The sequence below is a fragment of the Ursus americanus genome, chromosome 18 (genome assembly GCF_024610735.1).
Source record: "Ursus americanus isolate L20-20 chromosome 18, mUrsAme1.1.p, whole genome shotgun sequence".
Taxonomy (NCBI): Eukaryota; Metazoa; Chordata; class Mammalia; order Carnivora; family Ursidae; genus Ursus; species Ursus americanus.
Genome location: NC_142144.1, coordinates 17,645,102 through 17,664,136, shown reverse-complemented (window position 1 = coordinate 17,664,136; position 19,035 = coordinate 17,645,102). Strand labels below are relative to the sequence as shown.

The following is a 19,035-nucleotide window of genomic DNA, read 5'->3' as shown; positions in this document are numbered from 1 at the left end:
TCTCATGGCTTTGGAAGCTTGGCATCTGAGAACCAAATGGCCACAGTGTGGGTTTCTTTTGAGTCCTCTCTCCTTGGCTTGTAGATAGCCCTTGTTACCTTGTGTCTTCACATGGTCCTCCCTCTGTGTCTGTCCGTGTCCCAGTGCTCTCTTCCAGCAAGGACACCAGCCCTACTGGATTGAGGCCCACCTGAAGGACCTCATTTGAGCTTACTCGCCGCCGTGTAGACCCTACCTCCAAATAAGGTCACCTTCTAAGGTACTAAGAGTTAGGACTGCAACATACAAATTTTGAGGGGACACGATTCGGCCCCTAACAAACAGAAAGGAAGATGGGAGGCAGCCAAGAATGTGACTGCCACCTTGGGGGTCAGGGGAGAACATTTATGTATAGACCCTGGAGGTTGGAACAGACCTGGATCAGAAACCAGCAGGTAGGAAAGCTGGGGGTGGAAGTCCAGGGGCTAGAGGACAAGCTCTGGAAGGCATTCTGTGCTCTGGGAAGATAACAAGACCCAGGCCCATCTTGGTTCCCGGGGATGTTGGGTGAGCCAAGTGGAACAGTTTAAACAGTAGTAATAAAGAACCATGGATTCTTAGACAAGTTTTCAGACCCAGGCAGAAGAATGACGGGGAAAGCAGCCTCCTGGCTTGCAGTTCAATCCGACGTGCTTGTGTTGGCACTGTGGGACTTATAGAAGCATTTTCAGAGGGAGCTGTGCCTTCAAACAGCCCACTTGGCTCTTAATGCAGTGATGTGATGAAGTGCCTGGTCTGGGGAATCCTATAGACCTGGATTCCAAACTTTGCTGCCTTGGGTAAACCTCGTCCCTCCCTGAGCCTCAGCTTCCTTTGAAGAATGGGCAAAGCTGAGAGTTCTGTGGTGAAGGTTAAGGACAAGAATTACCGTAGAACACGCGGGACTTAGCCGAGTTCTAAATAAAGGGTACTCTGCTCTTGTAAAGGACACAGCACTAGGGAAGTGTCCCTCCTTTTCCTTCCTTGATATGTAATTCGCAATGACAAATTCTCCAGAGCACCTGCAAGGTTCTAGGGTCTATACTGGATGCTGGGCACTTGGAAATGAACCGAACAGACACACAGATGGGAAACACAGACATTGGATGAGTAATTACAGAAGTGGTGGGTTCTCAGACAGGAAGGGATGTGATGGATGTATGGAAGATTTGTCCGTTCCTGGAGTGGAACGGAGTGGTCGGACGGAGCTGGCCTGCCGTCAGAGTGATCCCAAGAGGGTGACCCTGGAGCCCAGAGGACTCCTGGTACAGCCCTGGCCAAGGTTTTGGGAGACTCGGTAGGAGCCTTCTGCCTTGGGCTAGCCTCTTTTACATACGCTCTTCATCTCCGGGATGAGGGTCAGTGAGTAGATGAGAAGAAAAAGAGACCGTAAAAATAAGTAGGTAGCAAGCTTCTGGGGGGATCCGAAGCCCTTTTCAAAGCAAGCCTAGCTGCAGGAGGATGAGGGCACGTTAGAAGGGTCAGCTGACCAGGGTTCGGGTGACCGGTGATCACTGTGAGGCCCAGGGCAAGCCCCTTCCAGGTCTGCGATTGGACCTGTCCATCCGTGCAGCGTGCCCCACACACCTCACAGGCTCTGCACACTTCCGGTGGTGTCTGCTTCCATGTGCTCATCGCCTTGAGGCAGGCTTATGCTAATTAGACGTAGATTGTGTGCAGGATTGCCCCATAGCCTTCATCTTGTCACAGGGGGATGTGTCTCCTGGGATCAACTTCCAGCACGACACAGATGGTGCGGACTGCAGACCGCCTCTCTCTCTTCCCTTCACTATTTCTCTATCTTCCTGGACAACTGTGGGGAAGGGGGGATGTGGGGTGGTTTCTCACGTGTCCTCCAGAGAACACTGTTCTGTGTCCCCTATGGAGATACACAGAGCAGAGGGGACCTAAGCAATGCAGGCATGAGGAATGACACAAGGCATCCAACATCCAGATCAACACCTGTGTTGAGCTCCTTCTGCTTACAGGGAGCTGTTCTAGCAGTGAACAAAAGAGCTCTTAAATTGGAAGGGGGGATCATTTAATCCAAACTTCTCCTTTTTCAGAGAAGGGAAAGGTGGCCTGGCAGCAAGAAGGGGTGGTGTGCTTGTCCTGGGCAAGGTCATCCGGATCTCGGGTCCAGATCCCTGGTTCTGGGCTGGTGGTGCTGCCCCCTGAGTGGGACTACTGTTGATGAGGTTATTTTCATACAGAAATAAGTCCCCGTCACCATCATCCACCCCTGCTGAAGTTCAGTGATTTCCTTTTGCCACTTACACTCCAGATAAATATTTCCTTCTGAACTTCTGCAGCCACTGCTTCAAGGTTCTCATTTCCCTTAACGCGTTTCCTCTCGGTTCCACTGAAAAGCCTCTCTTTGCCCTTCTTCTCTGCCTCCTGGGGCTAAGCCACCTCTTAGTCCTCGGCTCTGTGTGGCAGAGTCTGGCCTTTCTCACTGTGTATCTCTTCTCTCTCAACTGCAAACAGAGGGGGCTTGAGCCTGGGTCCCAAGCCCCAGGAAGGTTCGGAACTGAGGGCACCCTACGGATGTGTAAACATTTTACCTTGCTCACCCAGCTAGCCGCCTTCCAAAGGCAACAGGAAAACCAGGGACGGGAGAGCCCTGGCAAAATAAAAAACCTGCAGGGGGAGAGAGAGAGAGAGAGAGAGAGAGAGAGAGAGAGAGAGAGAGAGAAAGGAGCCTGTTTCGGATGTTAATTTTCTCCTTAGAAGCATTTTCTCTTTAAGGGGGTAGGTTTGCCAGGGGAGCAAGAGAAGGTGAGGTCAGAGGTAGGATGGGGAGCCCAAGCGTGGCGGCTCAGGAGCTTTGCTCTCGCTGATCTCTGCAGCAAGTGGCAGCCCGCAGAGCTGGGGTAGCTCATTCCAAAGCGGGAGTCAGGGCTTCCTCTTCCAAAGGATCAATGGGGAGGTAGCTTTTCACAGGCAGTGTCCTGACAGCAGCTAAGCAGACGGGATTTGGGATTTCTAACTAGGTTTTGCCAGCGGCTTTGGGGAGGGCTCCTGCTTTGTTTGAGCCATCATCCTACCAGCTCTTGATACAACAGTCAAGATGCCTTCAGAGTGCCTTCTCTCTTTGGCCTTCTGTATTTTGTTTCTCGTCATTTCCTCCTTGTCATCAGTGACATCACTTCCAGACTCTCCAGCATCTTAAAAATGAGCTCCCGCTTGGGTGACTACTGTTTGCCAAGGATGGTGTAGCCACTGTGTCTTTGAAGTATGACAGCGTACTGAAAGAGAGATCTAGGCAGGAGGGGGAGGATTTGCAGAAGTGATTTTCTCCAGACGTACAGCTAGTAACTCTTTTATCGGGATTACCTGAGTCCAAAGACCCTGCTGCTTCTGTGGTACCGAGAACACACCCTCTCTTCAGACTCTCCCTGTCCTTTAGCCATGAAGACCTAAGTCAGGGCCTTTGACTCTGTCCTTTTTCCTTTCCCCACTCTGCTTGGAGTCCTTCTTGTGCTCCTTCATGAGATGCTTGCTGAGAGTCTGCTGTAGACAAGTCATGATACAAGGTCCTAGGCGGGGTTCAGATGGTCCAGCCAGAGACCTCACTTTCAAGAAGCCTCCAGTCTCGGGGGACTCCAGAACCAGAGAATATGTGTCTAGTTGCCTTAAAGTAAAATGAATTCAGAGGAGAGATGAGCATTCCTCACAGGGCTATCATGGAGAGCTTCATGGAAGAGGTGGTTTCTGTTTTAGCCATGGGGCAATCTGGAAACACAGACTTGGACCAGACATGTGAGGGTCACCTCATTCAGTCCCCTCCTTCACCATATAGGGAATCAAGCCCCAGAGGAGGTACTCGGTGCTTCACCAAGGTTGCCCAGCCTAGGAGAGCAGGTTGACTTTGTGAGGGGACTCCAGCCTTTGCCTGCGGGACTGTTGGGCAGGGAGTGGGAGGAGAGGTATAGGCAGACTTAGGTGCCAGGCCAAAACTGCCCTCTGCATCAGCTGCTAACAGGGAGATTTACGTGTGTTCTAAGGCCCCAGTACCCACAAAGGAGTAGAGACTGTGTGGGCCTCCTCTGCTGATTTTGCTGGAAGCTCTCCATGCTCATTTGGTGAATGCTAATGGCAGAGCATGCTCCGAGTTATGGTGACCGCAACAGGTCTCCAGCTCGGAGTAGAGACTGTCCTCCCAAATGAGCATCTTGTATTCATTCTCATCTCCCTCTCTTTCTCCTCCCACCTGGCCTCATACACCATCCCACACTTAAAATACAGTCTTAATTAGAAAGTCCTCTTCCCCATCCAACAGCCTGTCTGTGCCAAGGACACTGGGTATATTCCAGAAAAGCTGGGGAATGGGGGTTGGTGATTATAAAGATAACTCGATCCAGAGAGAATCTGCTAAGTGACTTCCTGGGGTTCCCAGAGTAAGTCTAGAGACATCAGCCTTGGGACCTTCCCAGACACCCAGCTTGTGGCACCCTTGGGCACTTTGTGTTCTAGATCCCTGGGGGCTTTGATGGGGGAGAAGGAAGCACCCGCAGAGTTAGTGCACAAGATAGTGAATGCCAAGGTCTGATGCATCGAGGAGCCATTGACCAACCAGTTGACCTTTAACCTATCCATCTCTTTGCTTCCTTTAGAATCCATATCTGCCTCTGTTAACATCACCACCTTAAGGGTTGTTACGTGGATTAAATGAATTCACACACAGACCTTAGTACAATGCTTCATCTGCCATAGAGGCTTAGACAATTTTACGTAATGAAGGAGTCCCCAACATCTTTTATGTTAAGAGGATGCTTTTCCTTTCATTCTTTTGCAAATATTAGCATTAGTGGCAGAGAAAAGCAAGCTGAATTGGGTCTCAGGACATTTGTCAATGACTCTGTGTAACCTGATGAATGCCTTTCATTTTCTGGGTCTGAAATCCCTCACTTATCAAGTAAAAAAGTTGGAAGTTGTGATCTTTAAAAACCTTCAGCTGAGATATTAAGCATGTCTGCCTTTCTTTGGGGCTGAATTTAAGGGCTCGCCAGGACTGACTGCCGTTAGAAGGGAGAAGCATTATTAGCTTTGCGGCCCTTGACCCTTGCTTCTCTGGGCCAACTTTGCTGACAATTCACCACCACTGGCCGTTTGATGACTGCCAGTGGTGATGTGCGCTCGAAGTTTTGGTGACCGTAGTAGGGGCCCTCCTTCTAAACGAGCATCTTCTATTCATTATTACCGCCCCCGCCCCAATTCTCCTCTTTCTTCCTATATCCCACACTTAAAATACCCTCTTGGTTGTTTTTTAAATTTTTTTGAGATTATTTATTTGAGAGAGAGAGAGAGCGAGTGCATCATTTGGGGGAAGGGCAGAGACAGAACCCCAGGCAGACTCCCCACTGAGTACGAAGCCTGACTTGGGGCTCAATCTTACCACCCATGAGATCCTGACCTGAGTTGAAATCATGAATCAGTTGCTTCACTGACTGAGCCACCCAGGCACCCCTAAAATAACCTCTTAATTAGAAAGTCCCCTTCCCCATCCAGCAGTCTTGCAAAATCAAAGGTGTTCAGATTTCCGTTATTATTATTGTTGGTATTTTCTTTAGCTCAGGTATCCATTCTACAAACCAAAATCTTTCTTGTGGGTTACATATTTAGAACCAATAAAAGTGAAACTCCTTGGGTTAATAACATAGTGGTGAGAACCGCCCCCCCCCCCCCGCCCCAAAGCCAGCTCGCCCATCCTCTCTGTTCCTCTAGCCCTCACTTTGCCCTAAGGCTGGTCCCAGAGGCTTCCTTAGGAACTGGCGGAGCTTGCAGAACACGGTTTGAGAACTGCTGGTCTAGGACATCCTGACGGAAGTTTTATCAGAGAGAAGTAAGTTAGCGCCCCTCTTCCATCCTTTATTGACGCATCTTTCTCTCTTCGGGCCACATAGGGCTATATGACAAATGTTCTTATACCTCGCGTGACCGAGGATGGGTCGTGGGAATTCACACCGTCAGTGACCAAGGCAACAGAGACCCACGCTACTTTTTCTCCCTGAAGACAGACCGAGCCCGGCAGGTGACCACCATCAGTGCCCACCGCAGCTACCTCCCAGGCCAGTGGGTGCACCTCGCCGCCACCTACGACGGGCGGCTGATGAAGCTCTATGTGAACGGGGCCCAGGTGGCCACCTCTGGGGAGCAGGTGGGCGGCGTCTTCAGCCCGCTGACCCAGAAGTGCAAAGTGCTTATGGTGGGAGGCAGCGCCCTCCATCACAACTACCGGGGCTACATCGAGCGCTTCAGCCTGTGGAAGGTGGCCAGGACTCAGCGCGAGGTCCTGCTGGACATGGAAGCCCGTGGCCTCCACACTCCTCTACCTCAGCTCCTCCTGCAGGAGAACTGGGACAATGTGAAGCGCACCTGGTCCCCCATGAAGGATGGCAGCCTCCCCCAGGTGGAACTGAGCGGTGCCCATGGCTTCCTGCTGGACACGAGTCTGGAGCCTCCCTTGTGCGGGCAGACGTTGTGTGACAACACAGAGGTCATCGCCAGCTACAACCAGCTCCCGCGTTTCCGCCGGCCCAAGGTGGTGCGCTACCGCGTGGTCAACCTCCATGACGACAACCGCGAGAACCCCACGGTGAGCCGCCAGCAGATCGACTTCCAGCACCGGCAGCTGGCTGAGGCCTTCAAGCACTACAACATCTCCTGGGAGCTGGAGGTGCTGGAGGTGAGCAACTCCTCCCTGCGCCACCGCCTCGTCCTGGCCAACTGCGACATCAGCAAGATCGGGGACGAGAGCTGCGACCTCGAGTGCAACCACACGCTGACCGGCCACGACGGCGGGGACTGCCGCCACCTGCGCCACCCGGCCTTCGTGAAGAAGCAGCACAATGGGGTGTGCGACATGGATTGCAATTATGAACGGTTCAACTTCGATGGCGGAGAGTGCTGTGACCCCGAAATCACGGACGTCACCAAGACTTGCTTCGACCCCGACTCTCCGCACAGGTAAGACCTGCCGGGCAGGCGATACCCAGCTGTGGGCTGACTTGGTTCCCCTTGACATTGCATAGGCGAGGTGCCTGAGACCCCTAGGGGTTCCAGAACTTTCCAAATTTTCGAGTTTGCCCAGCAGCTTGGTGACCGAGGCCAGCCCCTTCCTCATTACTCATAGGGACGATATGCCAGGATAGCCCATCACGACAGTATTCGCTGAGCGCCCGCCATGAGCTGAGGGAAGACAACTCTGTCTTCTCAGAGGGCTCAGAGTTGAAACTGGGTGACATGAGCTGCGTACGAATAACTGTTAGAACGTACTTGGTAGAGAGAGGTACAGCGCGTTATCCAGGACGTAGTCCCTAACCCACCGTGACTGTTTAAATTAGTTGAGATTAAATAAATTTAAAATCTGTCCTGCGTCCCATGAGCCACATTTCAAGTGGGCCAGGGGCTACCCTGCCGGACAGAGCAATGTGGAACACGTGTCTTGCTGGCTGTTCGTTCTGTCGCACCATGCTGATAAAGCTGGGGTCACCTGGGCCAGACAGCCTGGGTTCAGGTCTCAGCCATACTGTTTCCTCACTTGATGACCTCTTAGAAGCTGTGTCTTCCTCTGTAAAGTGGCAGTAATAACAGCACCTGCTTTGTGAAGCTGCTCTGGGGTGGAGAGGGGGCGTATAAAGCATGGTCTCTCTTACAGTGGCTAACGGGCCTTTGGGTCTCAGTAAGCATATTTGTGATTACTTGTGTGAGGAAGGTGTCGTGGGCTGTGTTTAGGGAGTGCCAAGGGAGATCAAAGAGAAAAAACTGCCTTGCAGCTCGAATATCTCTAGAAAAGCTTAGATATAGTTTGGACATCCAAGATTGGGTTGGAGAGAGAGGAGGGCACTGCAGACAGAGGGACTTCATCCACTGCTGAGAAGAGGGCAGAAAGGGCAAGCTTCTGTCTAATGCTTCTCTTAGCCTCTGCTTGCGCTATCGACTCTAACCAGCACCCCCAAAGCAAAGCCCAGAGGTGAACCCGTGGGTGATCCGAATTCAGTATGGGACTCGGAGGAACTAGTTCCAAGCCAGAGAGACAGTCAACATCCACTTTCCTGATCTCCCAGATTCGTGCTGAACTTTTCCATTCTGTCCAGCGCACAGGACCCTGGACTTGCTGATAGGACTCGAGCACATTTGCCGACCTCTGCAGGTTTTCTGCTGACTCTTCTCTTTATATCTCTCTCAAAAGAGCAAGGGCCTCCCATGCACAGACAGAATACCTATGTGCAAAGGAATGACTATGCTGGCAGGAGAATGTCGTGCCTGGCAGCAAGCCAGAAAGCACGTCAGCTCAGCCTGCTGGCACCACGCGGGCCCTGGACTCTCACCTTGGTTCAGAGACATGAGCGACCCAAGAGGGAAGAAGCCTTACTGTGTGGCCAGTTCCTTCCAGGTCACCATACACTTTCATCTCTGCTCTCATTTGGGCTTTGACAGAATTTGGTAAGGAAGGCAAAACAGGGGTTAGTATTTGCATTTGACTGACAGGGAGCTAGAGGAACTGAGCGGATGCAGTGGCTTGGCCGAGGTCATGGGTCAGGAGAGTCATTCAGCTAAGTCACAAATGCAAGTCCTCTGCTCTGCTGAGCTGGACTCCCAGGAGTTACCCGTGTGCCCAGGCAGAGTGGGCATGCAGGAGGGCAAAGGGCCACGGGCCACGGATAGCTGGAAGTCGTTCACCCATTTGCACATTCATTTGTTCCTTCATTCCTTCGTTTTTTCATTCATTCGTTCATTCATTCATTCATTCATTCATTCATTCATCCATCCATCCATCCATCCACTCATACAACAAATGCTTATTCAGCACCTACCAAGTGCCAGGAGGGTGGGTACCCTTAGCCCTAATGTGCCGAAGGAAATTCAGGACCCAGAATGACGTAGGGATTTAGCCAAGGTCACTCGGCTAATAAATGGAGAGCTTGGATTCGAATCCACGTCTATTGACTCTAAAGCTCCCACTGAAGGGAGGTATTTTTAAGTCTAAGAAGCAGTAAGAGGCAGAGTTGAAGGGCAGGGGTGGCAGGCAGGGCGGCTTCACTAAAACCTTAGGAGAAAACTGCTGAGTTGATTGGGTCAGGACTGAGGGCAGCCAGCCTTTGTGGCGGTGCACTGCCCTGGTGTGGAGGGGCCACGGAGCCCCAGGTCCCAGATACCTCACCATCAGCAGACAGAGTTGGCAGCCTCCGGTGGCCTCCTCTTTTCTAAGTCACGGGACTGCCTGCCCAGAATGTCTGTGAGCAGCCATGTGCCAGCTCTGTGACCACTCACACCAGGGCTGTTTGTTTGCTGGCTGGGACGGTCAGGAGCCCTGGGTGAGCCCCATCAGGCAATGTGTCACCTCCTGACGGGGCTCGGGGTGACGCCGTTCGGGCTGTATCAGCTCCCCTATGTGCAGAAAGAAACCTGGAGACATTTTGCTTTGTGACTTTAAGAGAAGGGAGGGAGGGAAGGAGGAAGGGAGAGAGAGAGAGAAGGGAGGGAGGGAGGGAGTCACCTGTAACAGAAGCGGTGAAAATTTGATTGACATTATCTAGGTGATTTTTAATAAAGAACTGAACTTAATTCTCATCAGGGTCCCTTCTCTCTCTATCTCTCTTTTTCTCTCTTAATGGGTAGACAATGAAAGTATTGAATACTTCTCAGTCTATGGTAAGGCACCAATTTTGTTTTTTTTCCCTGTATATTGCAAAGCAATACCTTTGAAATACACAGCAAAAAAAAAAATGAATCTATATAAAATGAAATAAGCACAGGAGCGTCAGTGTCAGCATGTCAGAGTTCTTGAGAAGTTTCTCCATTCCTGTACGCAGCGTACCATAGACTAGTAAGCGGTTTGGGCACTGCGTCCTTTGAGTAGCACTGATTAAAGTTCGTCATTCTGACAATTTATGTAACGATTCCCTTGAGTAAAATAAGATTCCCCAGTAATGCAGCTGGGCAGATCGCTGAACTCTGTCCGAGACGTTATTTCTTTTAACACGTTTAGACTCCAGAAGAGCACCTAATCCGAGGTCAAATGTCAGACCTGGAAAACATCCTCAGAGATCATTGGTCCAAACCCCTTATCCCCCATAGAGGGAAACTGAGGCTAAAACTCACACTGTACGTTAGTGGTCAAACTAGGGTATAAGGTCGCTCTGGATTTCTGACTCCTGGTTATCTGCTGTGGCACAGGTGTCCAGCACTGCCCCACATTCAGGACAGCCACAGAAACCTGTCCCCTCGCATTCTGTCCTCGCTCTTCCCGACTGTTCCCAGGAGCTTGGGATTATGACGTGCTTGAATGAGTGAGTTCGGAAGAGGATTGGATAATGGCCTTGGGGTTCCTGGAATCCCTGTAGAACTGTGAGAGCTACGTTGGCAGCTAGTTTTCCTTACGAAGGGGTCAGAATAAGAACAACTAGTAGAGGATATGCACAAAGAGAGGGACTGGACAGTGGGGGCAGGAGCTGTATATCATAACCACTTGGAGATGTTTGGCCCGGATGAGAAAATTCTCCTGGGGCCATGACTATAGGGCCATGATGCATGCACTTCAAGTCCCCAAAGGCCTGTCCTGGGGGAAAGGTGGCAGAATTCTTCTATATGGTTTCTAAGCCCTGGCTAGGACCAGGGTGTTGTCATTGCAGGAGGCAGCTTGGAGCTGAGTAACAGATGATGTCATCCCCCCTCGGAATGGTGCTCCCGGGGGAGTGGCTCTCTGCAGGTGAGTGAGCGCCCTGTCACCTGAGGCATGCACAGGGAGACTTAAGGCAGTGCTGTAGAGAGCAGCCTTGATGGTCTTGGGGTTGAGCCCAGCACAGCCCAACTTTTTGCTGATATCTTCCTCCCATCATGTTAATGGAACCACACGGTAACATTTGGTGACACATTTCTTGGGTATGTATATCCCTGCTAGGCCCTCTGCTCTTCACTGGGGATCCTGCAATGAGTGGGAGGCATCCCTCACCATCAAGGGGTTTTCACTTTGGTGGGGGCATCGTATTTACCCATAAGAAACACCCTGATCCCTGACACGCAGTGGGACAGGAGCTCTATGAGGCAGAGATCTGCTCTGACAGGGGGAACAAGGTGGGTTGGCTGGCGAAGGCATGCTTTGAGGGGCAGCTGGGGAGGGGCCGCACTTTCGGAGCTAGGGATGCAGGCTGCATAGGGCCAGGTCCTGGCAGAAAAAACAGGTGGTACATTCAAACAGAACAGTTAAGGAGAGTTGAAGGAGGGGCTCATTTGAAGGAGAAGCTATTTACAACAGGGTAGGCAGGGTTTAGGACAATCGCCAAGGCCAGGGTCAGCAACAGGGGGGAGCCATTTCCATCCTTTTCCTGGAGGGGCAAGAAGAGAGAGTGGTTTGGGAACCTGCGGGAGTGACTGTGTGCAGAGGACTCCGGGGCAGCAGCGGTGACTCTCCATAAAGAGGGGTAACCGACCTACTATAGCCCGCAGGCCAGAAGGGAGCCAGGAGAGTAAATGCTACGTTGTCATTCTGTTCTGCTTTCCCATCTTCTGCTAGAAGTCACCAGGCAAAGGAACCCATAGATGCACCCCAAAGAGGCCAGCCTCCCAAGAGCACAGAGCAGGGTGGAGAGGGATGGGCGGTGGGTGTAGGTGAGCAAACAGCATGTCCAGAACACAGAGAAACAGAGCGCATGCAGAGGGTACCGGAGAAGCAAGGGAACAGAAGGGGAGGAAGGGCTTAGAGAATGAGTCTTCAGTATGGCTGGGACCCAGACCATAAGCAGAGAAGGGTCCGCTTTATCTCATGGCAAACTAATGTCAGGCTAAATCCTTCCTTCCTGCTTCTCTCCCTTTCTTCACTCCCTTCCCTCCCCTCTTTTCCCCTCCCCTCCTTCCCTTTCCCTTCCCTTATTTCCCTCGCTTTTTTCCTTCTTGTCCTCTCCCAGTAAATATTTGTTGAATGCTCCCTCTGTGCTAGCCCAGACCCTGCCTTTTGGAGCTCACCATCTAGTGGGAAAGACAGAGAAGAAAGCATGCCATTGTGATCACGGGTGTGAAAGAAGGCTCCCCAGTGTCAGCCAGGAGGAGCCGTCTGTGTGAGCAGTAAACGTTTTTCTATCAGACTGGCCATTTAGAAAAAGACATTCCAATGAACTTGGCCATTCTCTACAGTGGTGGAGACGAGCCAGGTAGGCAGAATTTCATCTGCAGCCATTAGAGATGTCTACTAACAAGTTAGAATGCATGTCACATGCCTGTTTATAGAGAAAAGGGAAAACCTGGATATTAAGGGAAAGCCCTGGTGTCAGGAACTCCATGGGCATTTGACGCTTCGGGCTACAGGCACCCCATTGCAAGAGTATATTGCAACAAACCCACCAAGCTTCTGTTTGGATCCTCCAAACTGCAAGCTATGGCACAGTTAGGTGAACTTGACCTTTGTCCCTGAATATCTACTTATATGCAATTGGACAGATAGAAAAAGACTTCCCTTGCACACTGTTGGCTCATAGGGAAACATTTTCTTTGTCTTCCCTTTATTATTATTTTTAATGGAACAAGGGCATTCCCTGGGGGCCATGTTATTTTTTTTGGACCCGAGCTGACATTGCTGGAAGTCTTTGGAAAGGACTGCAGTAAGCCTTGAGGCAGGCTCCTCGACCCCTCTGCTGGCACTCCAGTTCTTCTCAGTGGCCTCCCCCGCCCCTTGTCAGAGACCATTAAATGGTTTGTCTTTACATCTTGGGGTCTCTTCCTTTTTGGGATGACCTCATGAAACATACACTTCCTTCTCCCAAGTTCTCCCCAAATCTGGAAAAGTTGCGTGGAATCAGGGACTTTCTGAGCTGAAAGGAGCAGCAGCAGGGTCCGGCCCTCTCTTGCTATGGATGAGGCGGCCGAGCTCCCAAGAGAGGCAAGCACTGACCCAGGCCTCCCAGAGAGAGTGAGGCCAAGCTGAGAGCAAGACCCAGGATCTCGTCTCCTAATTCCAAGGCATTTCTACCCTCCTCCACTGCCGTTGGTGTCTTAGAAGCTGCAGATTTGCAACTTGGAAAAGTTCTATGTAGTACGGTCATGTTCTTTCCCATCGTCCAGGTTTTGTTAAGACACTTTCGTACCCAGGGCGCTGTGGTAAATGCCCGAGGGATCTGACATGTGATCTGTGTCCTCAAGGTGCTTATATTCTGTGGTTTAATGACATTCCGTTGCACTCATTCAAGCGATGGCGAGAAGGCAGATGATTAATTTCCCGGTGAACCACACAGGCGATCAGGCTTGTGTGAGCTCTGAGGAAAAGGCAGGATCCCTGTGGTTTGGGGCAGTCAGATAAGGTTTTCTGGGAGAGGAGGTATAGAAACAGACCACTGGAATTCACAGGCTTTGTAATGACAGAAAAGAACAAAGAGATTGAGGTGAGAAGGTGAGGGGAGGGTTCCAGAAAAAGGTAGGTTTGCTTGGGCCTTCATGGTGTTGAATGCCATGATCTGTCTTTCCGGCTGGGGAGCTCTGAGAATCAGACTAATACAGAAGGAAGGAAGGCTTCGAGAGAAACCACGCTAACCCCTGCTCAACAGCATCTTAGCGATGCAGTCTTGGGCAAGTCTCATAATCTCCTTGAGCCTCCGCGTCCACATCTATGGAAAGGGAATGATAATAATATCTGGCTGCCTGGATCACGTGATCGCCTTGAGGGTCCCATAAAATGATATCCCAGCAAGAGTTCTGGGAAGAGTTAACCAGCATGCAGATGAAAGAGGGTTTTGTTATTTGTTCAGTAACTTTGTTCCTTCTTTTTCAATAATCGTGTAAGAGAAATTGCTTGGAATTTTATAATCAGAATATCAGAGTTTATTTAATGTGACTAATATTCATTAAAGCAATAACAGGAGTCAGGCCTGGTATCGTGGAAAAGTGATATGTGTTGGAGACTGACCAGGGTCTGTATCCTGGTTCCACTCTTCATTAGCTGTCTGACCTTGGCTCGTTTCTCAATGAGGGTTGCTGGTTTCTCATCTGTAAAAATTGGGTGAGGACAGCTCTCCAACAGCACGCCGTGAAACTTACACGAAGTCATCTGGGTCAAAGCCCTGGTCACAGTGTGTGGCACATGGTAGGTACAGGGTCCCCTCCCTCCTTGAGTGCACACACGGACCCCTCTCCGTCAGCGTTGTTTTCTGGAGACTGCCTTTCTGCAGGCTCATTAAAAAAAAAAAAAAAAAAAAAAAAAAGGCCTGGATGAAACTGCAGGACACACACTGAGAGCATTTACACAGATTACTTTCATTCTTAAAATACTGACTTTTTTGTTTTTTTAGGACTGGCCACAGAATTGGTATTTTTAAATAAAGACCGTATAACATATCAAACCCCTTGAGCTCGCACACTAGTTTATTTTTGAAACGACCCAAATGTCGAACTGTGTTAGAGGACATACTTCCGCGTGGAGCGATCCCAGGTGGTGTTGGGATTGGTCACCGTGGGTGATGTGCCAGTTAGATTGAAGTTCCTAGATTTTTCAACCATCTCCAGCCTGTGTGCCCGCTCGGGTGTAGAGGCACGAATACCTCTATCCAGGCCACGCGTGGCGGGGTCCCATTTTCTCTGCTTCAGTCTGAGTTACCTTCATGCTTTTCATCTCAACAAAGTCCACCTTTACTCACAGGTCCCATCTGTGACTCTGCACAGGTGACTTTAGTCTTTGAGAGCAGGCTAGAGGGGGGAATGGAGTGAAGAGAACTGTTTGTGGCCTCTACACACGACGTTATTAAGAAGGAGCTCAAAACAGGGACCTGTGAGAAGCCGTCGAGGGTCGGTATAGTCTCGCAAATAAGTAAGAATATGAGTTTTGGAGACCAAGCATACTTGAAATCAAGCCACTTCACATTTCCGTGACCTTGAACAAGTCTCTAACTTTATCAAAGGCTCAGATGCTTCCTCCGTAAAATCGGGGATCAAAATACCACAGTCCTACTGCATCGAGGGGTTCAGAGGATTCGGCACAACGATACAAGGGTCAGCCCTTTAGAACAGCACCCGCCACTGAGCGAGCACTCAAAATAACAGTGGTGGCGGTTTGGGGATTTTCCGTCTCTGGGAAATCTTCTGACCTCTTACACACATATTCCCTAATTCCCAGCCCCCTCTGGATCCTGAGCCCCCTCCTTGGAACCTTCGGGCTGAAGGGGGAGGGGGGTTGGAGACAAGTTAATCCTTCTCTTTACGAAAGGCCCTTTTATTTTAGCTCCTGCAGGTTCCATTTTTTTTATTGTTATTTTTTTTTTCAGTAATTCCTTCTACATTTATTAACAGACATCTGTCTGAAATGAGGATCTTTCTTCTATATACAGCCTTTTTTGTGGTTGTTTTTTTTAATATACTTTTTTTATTTAGTAATATTTTATTATGTTAGTCACCATACAGTACATCCCTAGTTTTTGATGTGATGTTCCATGATTCATTAGTTGCGTATAACACCCAGTGCACCATGCAATATGTGCCCTCCTTACTACCCATCACCAGCCCATCCCATTCCCCCACCCCCCTCCCCTCTGAAGCCCTCAGTTTGTTTTTCAGAGTCCGTAGTCTCTCATGGTTCATTCCCTCTTCTGTGTACCCCCCCCTTTCTTCTTCCCTTTCTTCTCCTACCGATCTTCCTACTTCTTATGTTCCATAAATGAGTGAAATCATATGATAAAAGATAGTCTTTACTCCAAAAGCCCTGCACATGTTAAACGGTAATGTATTCACTGCCAAGCAGCACACTGCAGCCAGTTTAAGCATCCCCAGCATAAAGCCAATGCGTGTCTGGGATCCCAGGATGGGGCTTGCTGTGTAGCTCTCACACAACCCAGGGAAGGAGCTAGAAGCCAGGTGGGCACCCCTAAGTCGCTCAGGACCCCACTGAGTAGCTGAAGTACATCAGCCTGCTGGCCTGTGACTCTAACCACAGCAGGATCCCTGTCTCAGAGTCTGCAGGTGAAATTTGCAGGTGCTCCCTGTCTCACCCCTTTTCCTGGATGTGCATTTCCATGTCCAGCTCTCCGGATGGACGGATGGATGGGAGCGCTTGGTGCCCTCTCGAGGGCCCCAGCGGGTGGCAGTTGGGGTTTTTCCACCCCGGTCTGGCCTCATCAGCAGTCTCCTGTTTCTTTCACCATCCACTGGTGACACTGACCACTCATGACAGCCTCGGCTCAGCCAGACGCCCGTCCAGGGTGGGAAACAAAGCGGTGGGGGTTTGAGGGAGGGTGGAACAGACAGACACCGGGACGCTTTGCTTTAGGGAAACACTTTCTCCTGAATTGTTCGTGGCTCAGCATGTACCTGCAGACTCACAGCTGGCCGATGTTCCCCCTCCTGCGAGGGACTTCCACACGTCTGCTCTCACTTTCTGGAAACACAAAACTAGTGTGTGAACAGGGGCGTGTTTTGCTCACAGATTTGTTTGCCTAGGTCCAACAGGCTCCCATCTCCCCAGTTTCTTTGTTTCGTTTTCAGAGCCATCATTTCTGGTCTCCCTCTCTCTGTGCCTTCATTTCTTTCTCTTTTCCATGCTCTCAGTTGTTTGGGTGATCTGGTGGTGAAGGGTGGAGGGCGAGGAGATCATGCTCTCCATTTCAGGTGTCTGACATTTGTGATTCCAGCCTTTTTTGAGTTCAACCAGCACAGCCCCCAGCCTTGAGCTTGAATCCTGAGTCCCAAACTATTTGTATGGCCACGGAGGGCAACAGTGGGTGACCAGAACGCCACACAAGCATGGACACTCTCAGGCTCTTACAGAGGACGGGAGAGAGACATGAGAGACAGCTCTTTCCCAGGAGGATTGATGGTAGAAAAACACAGTTTGCCCTTTGGCTTGGCAAAGCATGAGGAAGGAAGTGACTAGCTATTTCCAGTAGCTTCTTAGCCAGCATGGTGTAAGTCACTTCTTTTATTCTAAATTCTTCATCTGTAAAATGGGAGGATTTGCATAGGCTATTTCTAAGATCTGTTACTATTCATACATTTTCAAATCAGACATTATAATCCAGTGTTCAGGCCTATGGGGACTGCAGCTGGAATACAAGTGGGGAACTTGGTATCGGGTAGGTATGAACAAGGCTGTGTGTTGACACTGGGGACATCCAGGGAAATAAGAGACCATCCCCCTGACCAATTGAGTCTGATATGTTCAGCGTAGCAGTGAAGGAACAATTATACTCTCTGACACCTGGAAAGACTCTGAGTCCCAATATTCAGGTCTCTGCCACAGCCTGATGGTGGCACGCTACCTTGGGCAGTCTGCGTGCCTGCCATTTTATTTTCCCTTAAACCCTGAAAGTGGCATCCTCTTTCCAAAAATCCATTTGAATTTAATTCTACTTTTGATAGCTTGACATACTATCTCATCACTCTTCAGCGTTATTTCCCCATACTTAAACTTTTTGATTGTCACATGACCCTTTGAGAGCTCTCTGTTTTCAAACCCAGTAGAGACCCAAATTTGGGGATGTCACTAGACTTGTTCATGTCACCCAGAGAGATCTCCATCTACTATAGTGACTATGTAGTTGTGTTTCTGCGTGATTCTGCTATTTGCCTACAGTCAGGCAATTTGTATGGGGCCACAGTTCAGGCTAAAATCTAGAAGTTGCCATATTGACACACATCGGTGATGATGTTGTAATTCTTGCTCTATCCTTCCCGAACACAATATTATTCAGTCAGTCGTCACGTAAGTTATATGGCTTACGTGGCTCAGAATTAGAGCCAAACTACACAGTCTACTGAAATATGGCCTGTACCCAGGACGTGGTGGCTGCTACGACTTATGAAAAGGGGTGATTTGGCTTTGTTTAATTGTCCTTCAAGTGGACGACAAACCACAGGGCTGCTGGTGAGCTCTGTGTATCCTGCTTAATGTGGTCGGTTCTAGTATTTATCAGTTGTGGTTTTGATCCTCTAAGAAGAAAGGGAGGTGGTGGGAAGAGCTCACTTGTGGGCCCGGAAACTGCACACTTGTGTTGTGAAAACAGTAGTTGACGTGGGATGGTCACATCACTGTTCTGGTACTTTTGAACACACCATCGTGCTTTAATTGTTATTTCTCCTTACTTATCAGGGTATTCTTCATGCTTCGTGGCTTCCTGAAAAGGAGGAAACTCTGAGAATATGGGGCTCTCAAAGCAAAGATTATAGAACCCCAAGAAAAGATCTTAGGGAAGTGACTGTTCCTTCCACCGTGTGCGTGTGTGTGCGCGTGTGTATGTGTGTGTGTGCACACCTGTGATGTGCGAGGTGCTGAAGGTCCAGCAATGAATATTTCACAAGAAAGGTGTGATGTTGCACTCATGGAATTTCCTGCAGGTGGATAAGTAGCTAGTTGGATAAATGCTTTATAGAGAAGTCCAAGGTCTGAGGGAACGCAGAGGATGGGTACTTGACTCATCAGGGGTCAGAGTCACTTCTAGGCTGAGTCATGCTAACCAAGTGAGTAGAGCTGAGCTTGCCAGGAACCAGGTGTTCTGACTCTTTGCCTCCTGCCCCAGCCGTCTCTGAAAGCCATTTTCAAAAAGGCAAATGAGAAAAATGGGAGCTGAGTAGATCCTAGTGAAAGAATATTCATCTATAACTGGTGTCCTCTCCTCTGAGATTATCTTGTTCTTTCCTTAGGAGGACTACTCTGATACCCTTTCTTTTATTATGTGAAGGGCATCTTAAATGGTTTACGTGTGTGGGGGTGGAGGTAGGCTCATCTTCACACGCTTTATTTGTCAGAATCTAAAATCGCTACTTCCTCCTCAGCGTGTGTGTTTGTTTGTTTGTTTGTTTGTTTTAATGATCCAAAGCTCTGAGAACCTCTCCATCGGCCCACCTACTCCTGAATCAGCACCTTTTCCTCCCTCCAAATCCTCAGGATTCTCGATCCCACTCCTCTCTGGGTCTCATCCTGATCCTATTCTGCAGAAAGCTGCAGACCAGTGACTTTCCTGAGAGTTGACTTTCCATGTGACGCAGCAGAGGGCACAACCCCAGGGAGCCAACTCTCCTCCTGGGCCTACACTTTCAGGTAGC

The 19,035-nt window shown here is 49.8% G+C and overlaps 1 protein-coding gene across 1 annotated transcript in view; it reads left to right on the top strand.

The window, feature by feature from the left end:
• The window catches only part of PAPPA (pappalysin 1), a 241,994-nt gene that overhangs the window by 26,471 nt on the left and 196,488 nt on the right, over positions 1–19,035 (top strand). Inside the window, exon 2 of the mRNA XM_045791079.2 lies at positions 5,925–6,987. Within this exon, the coding sequence (XP_045647035.2) occupies positions 5,925–6,987 (1,063 nt within the window). The remainder of the gene's footprint in view (positions 1–5,924; positions 6,988–19,035) is intronic.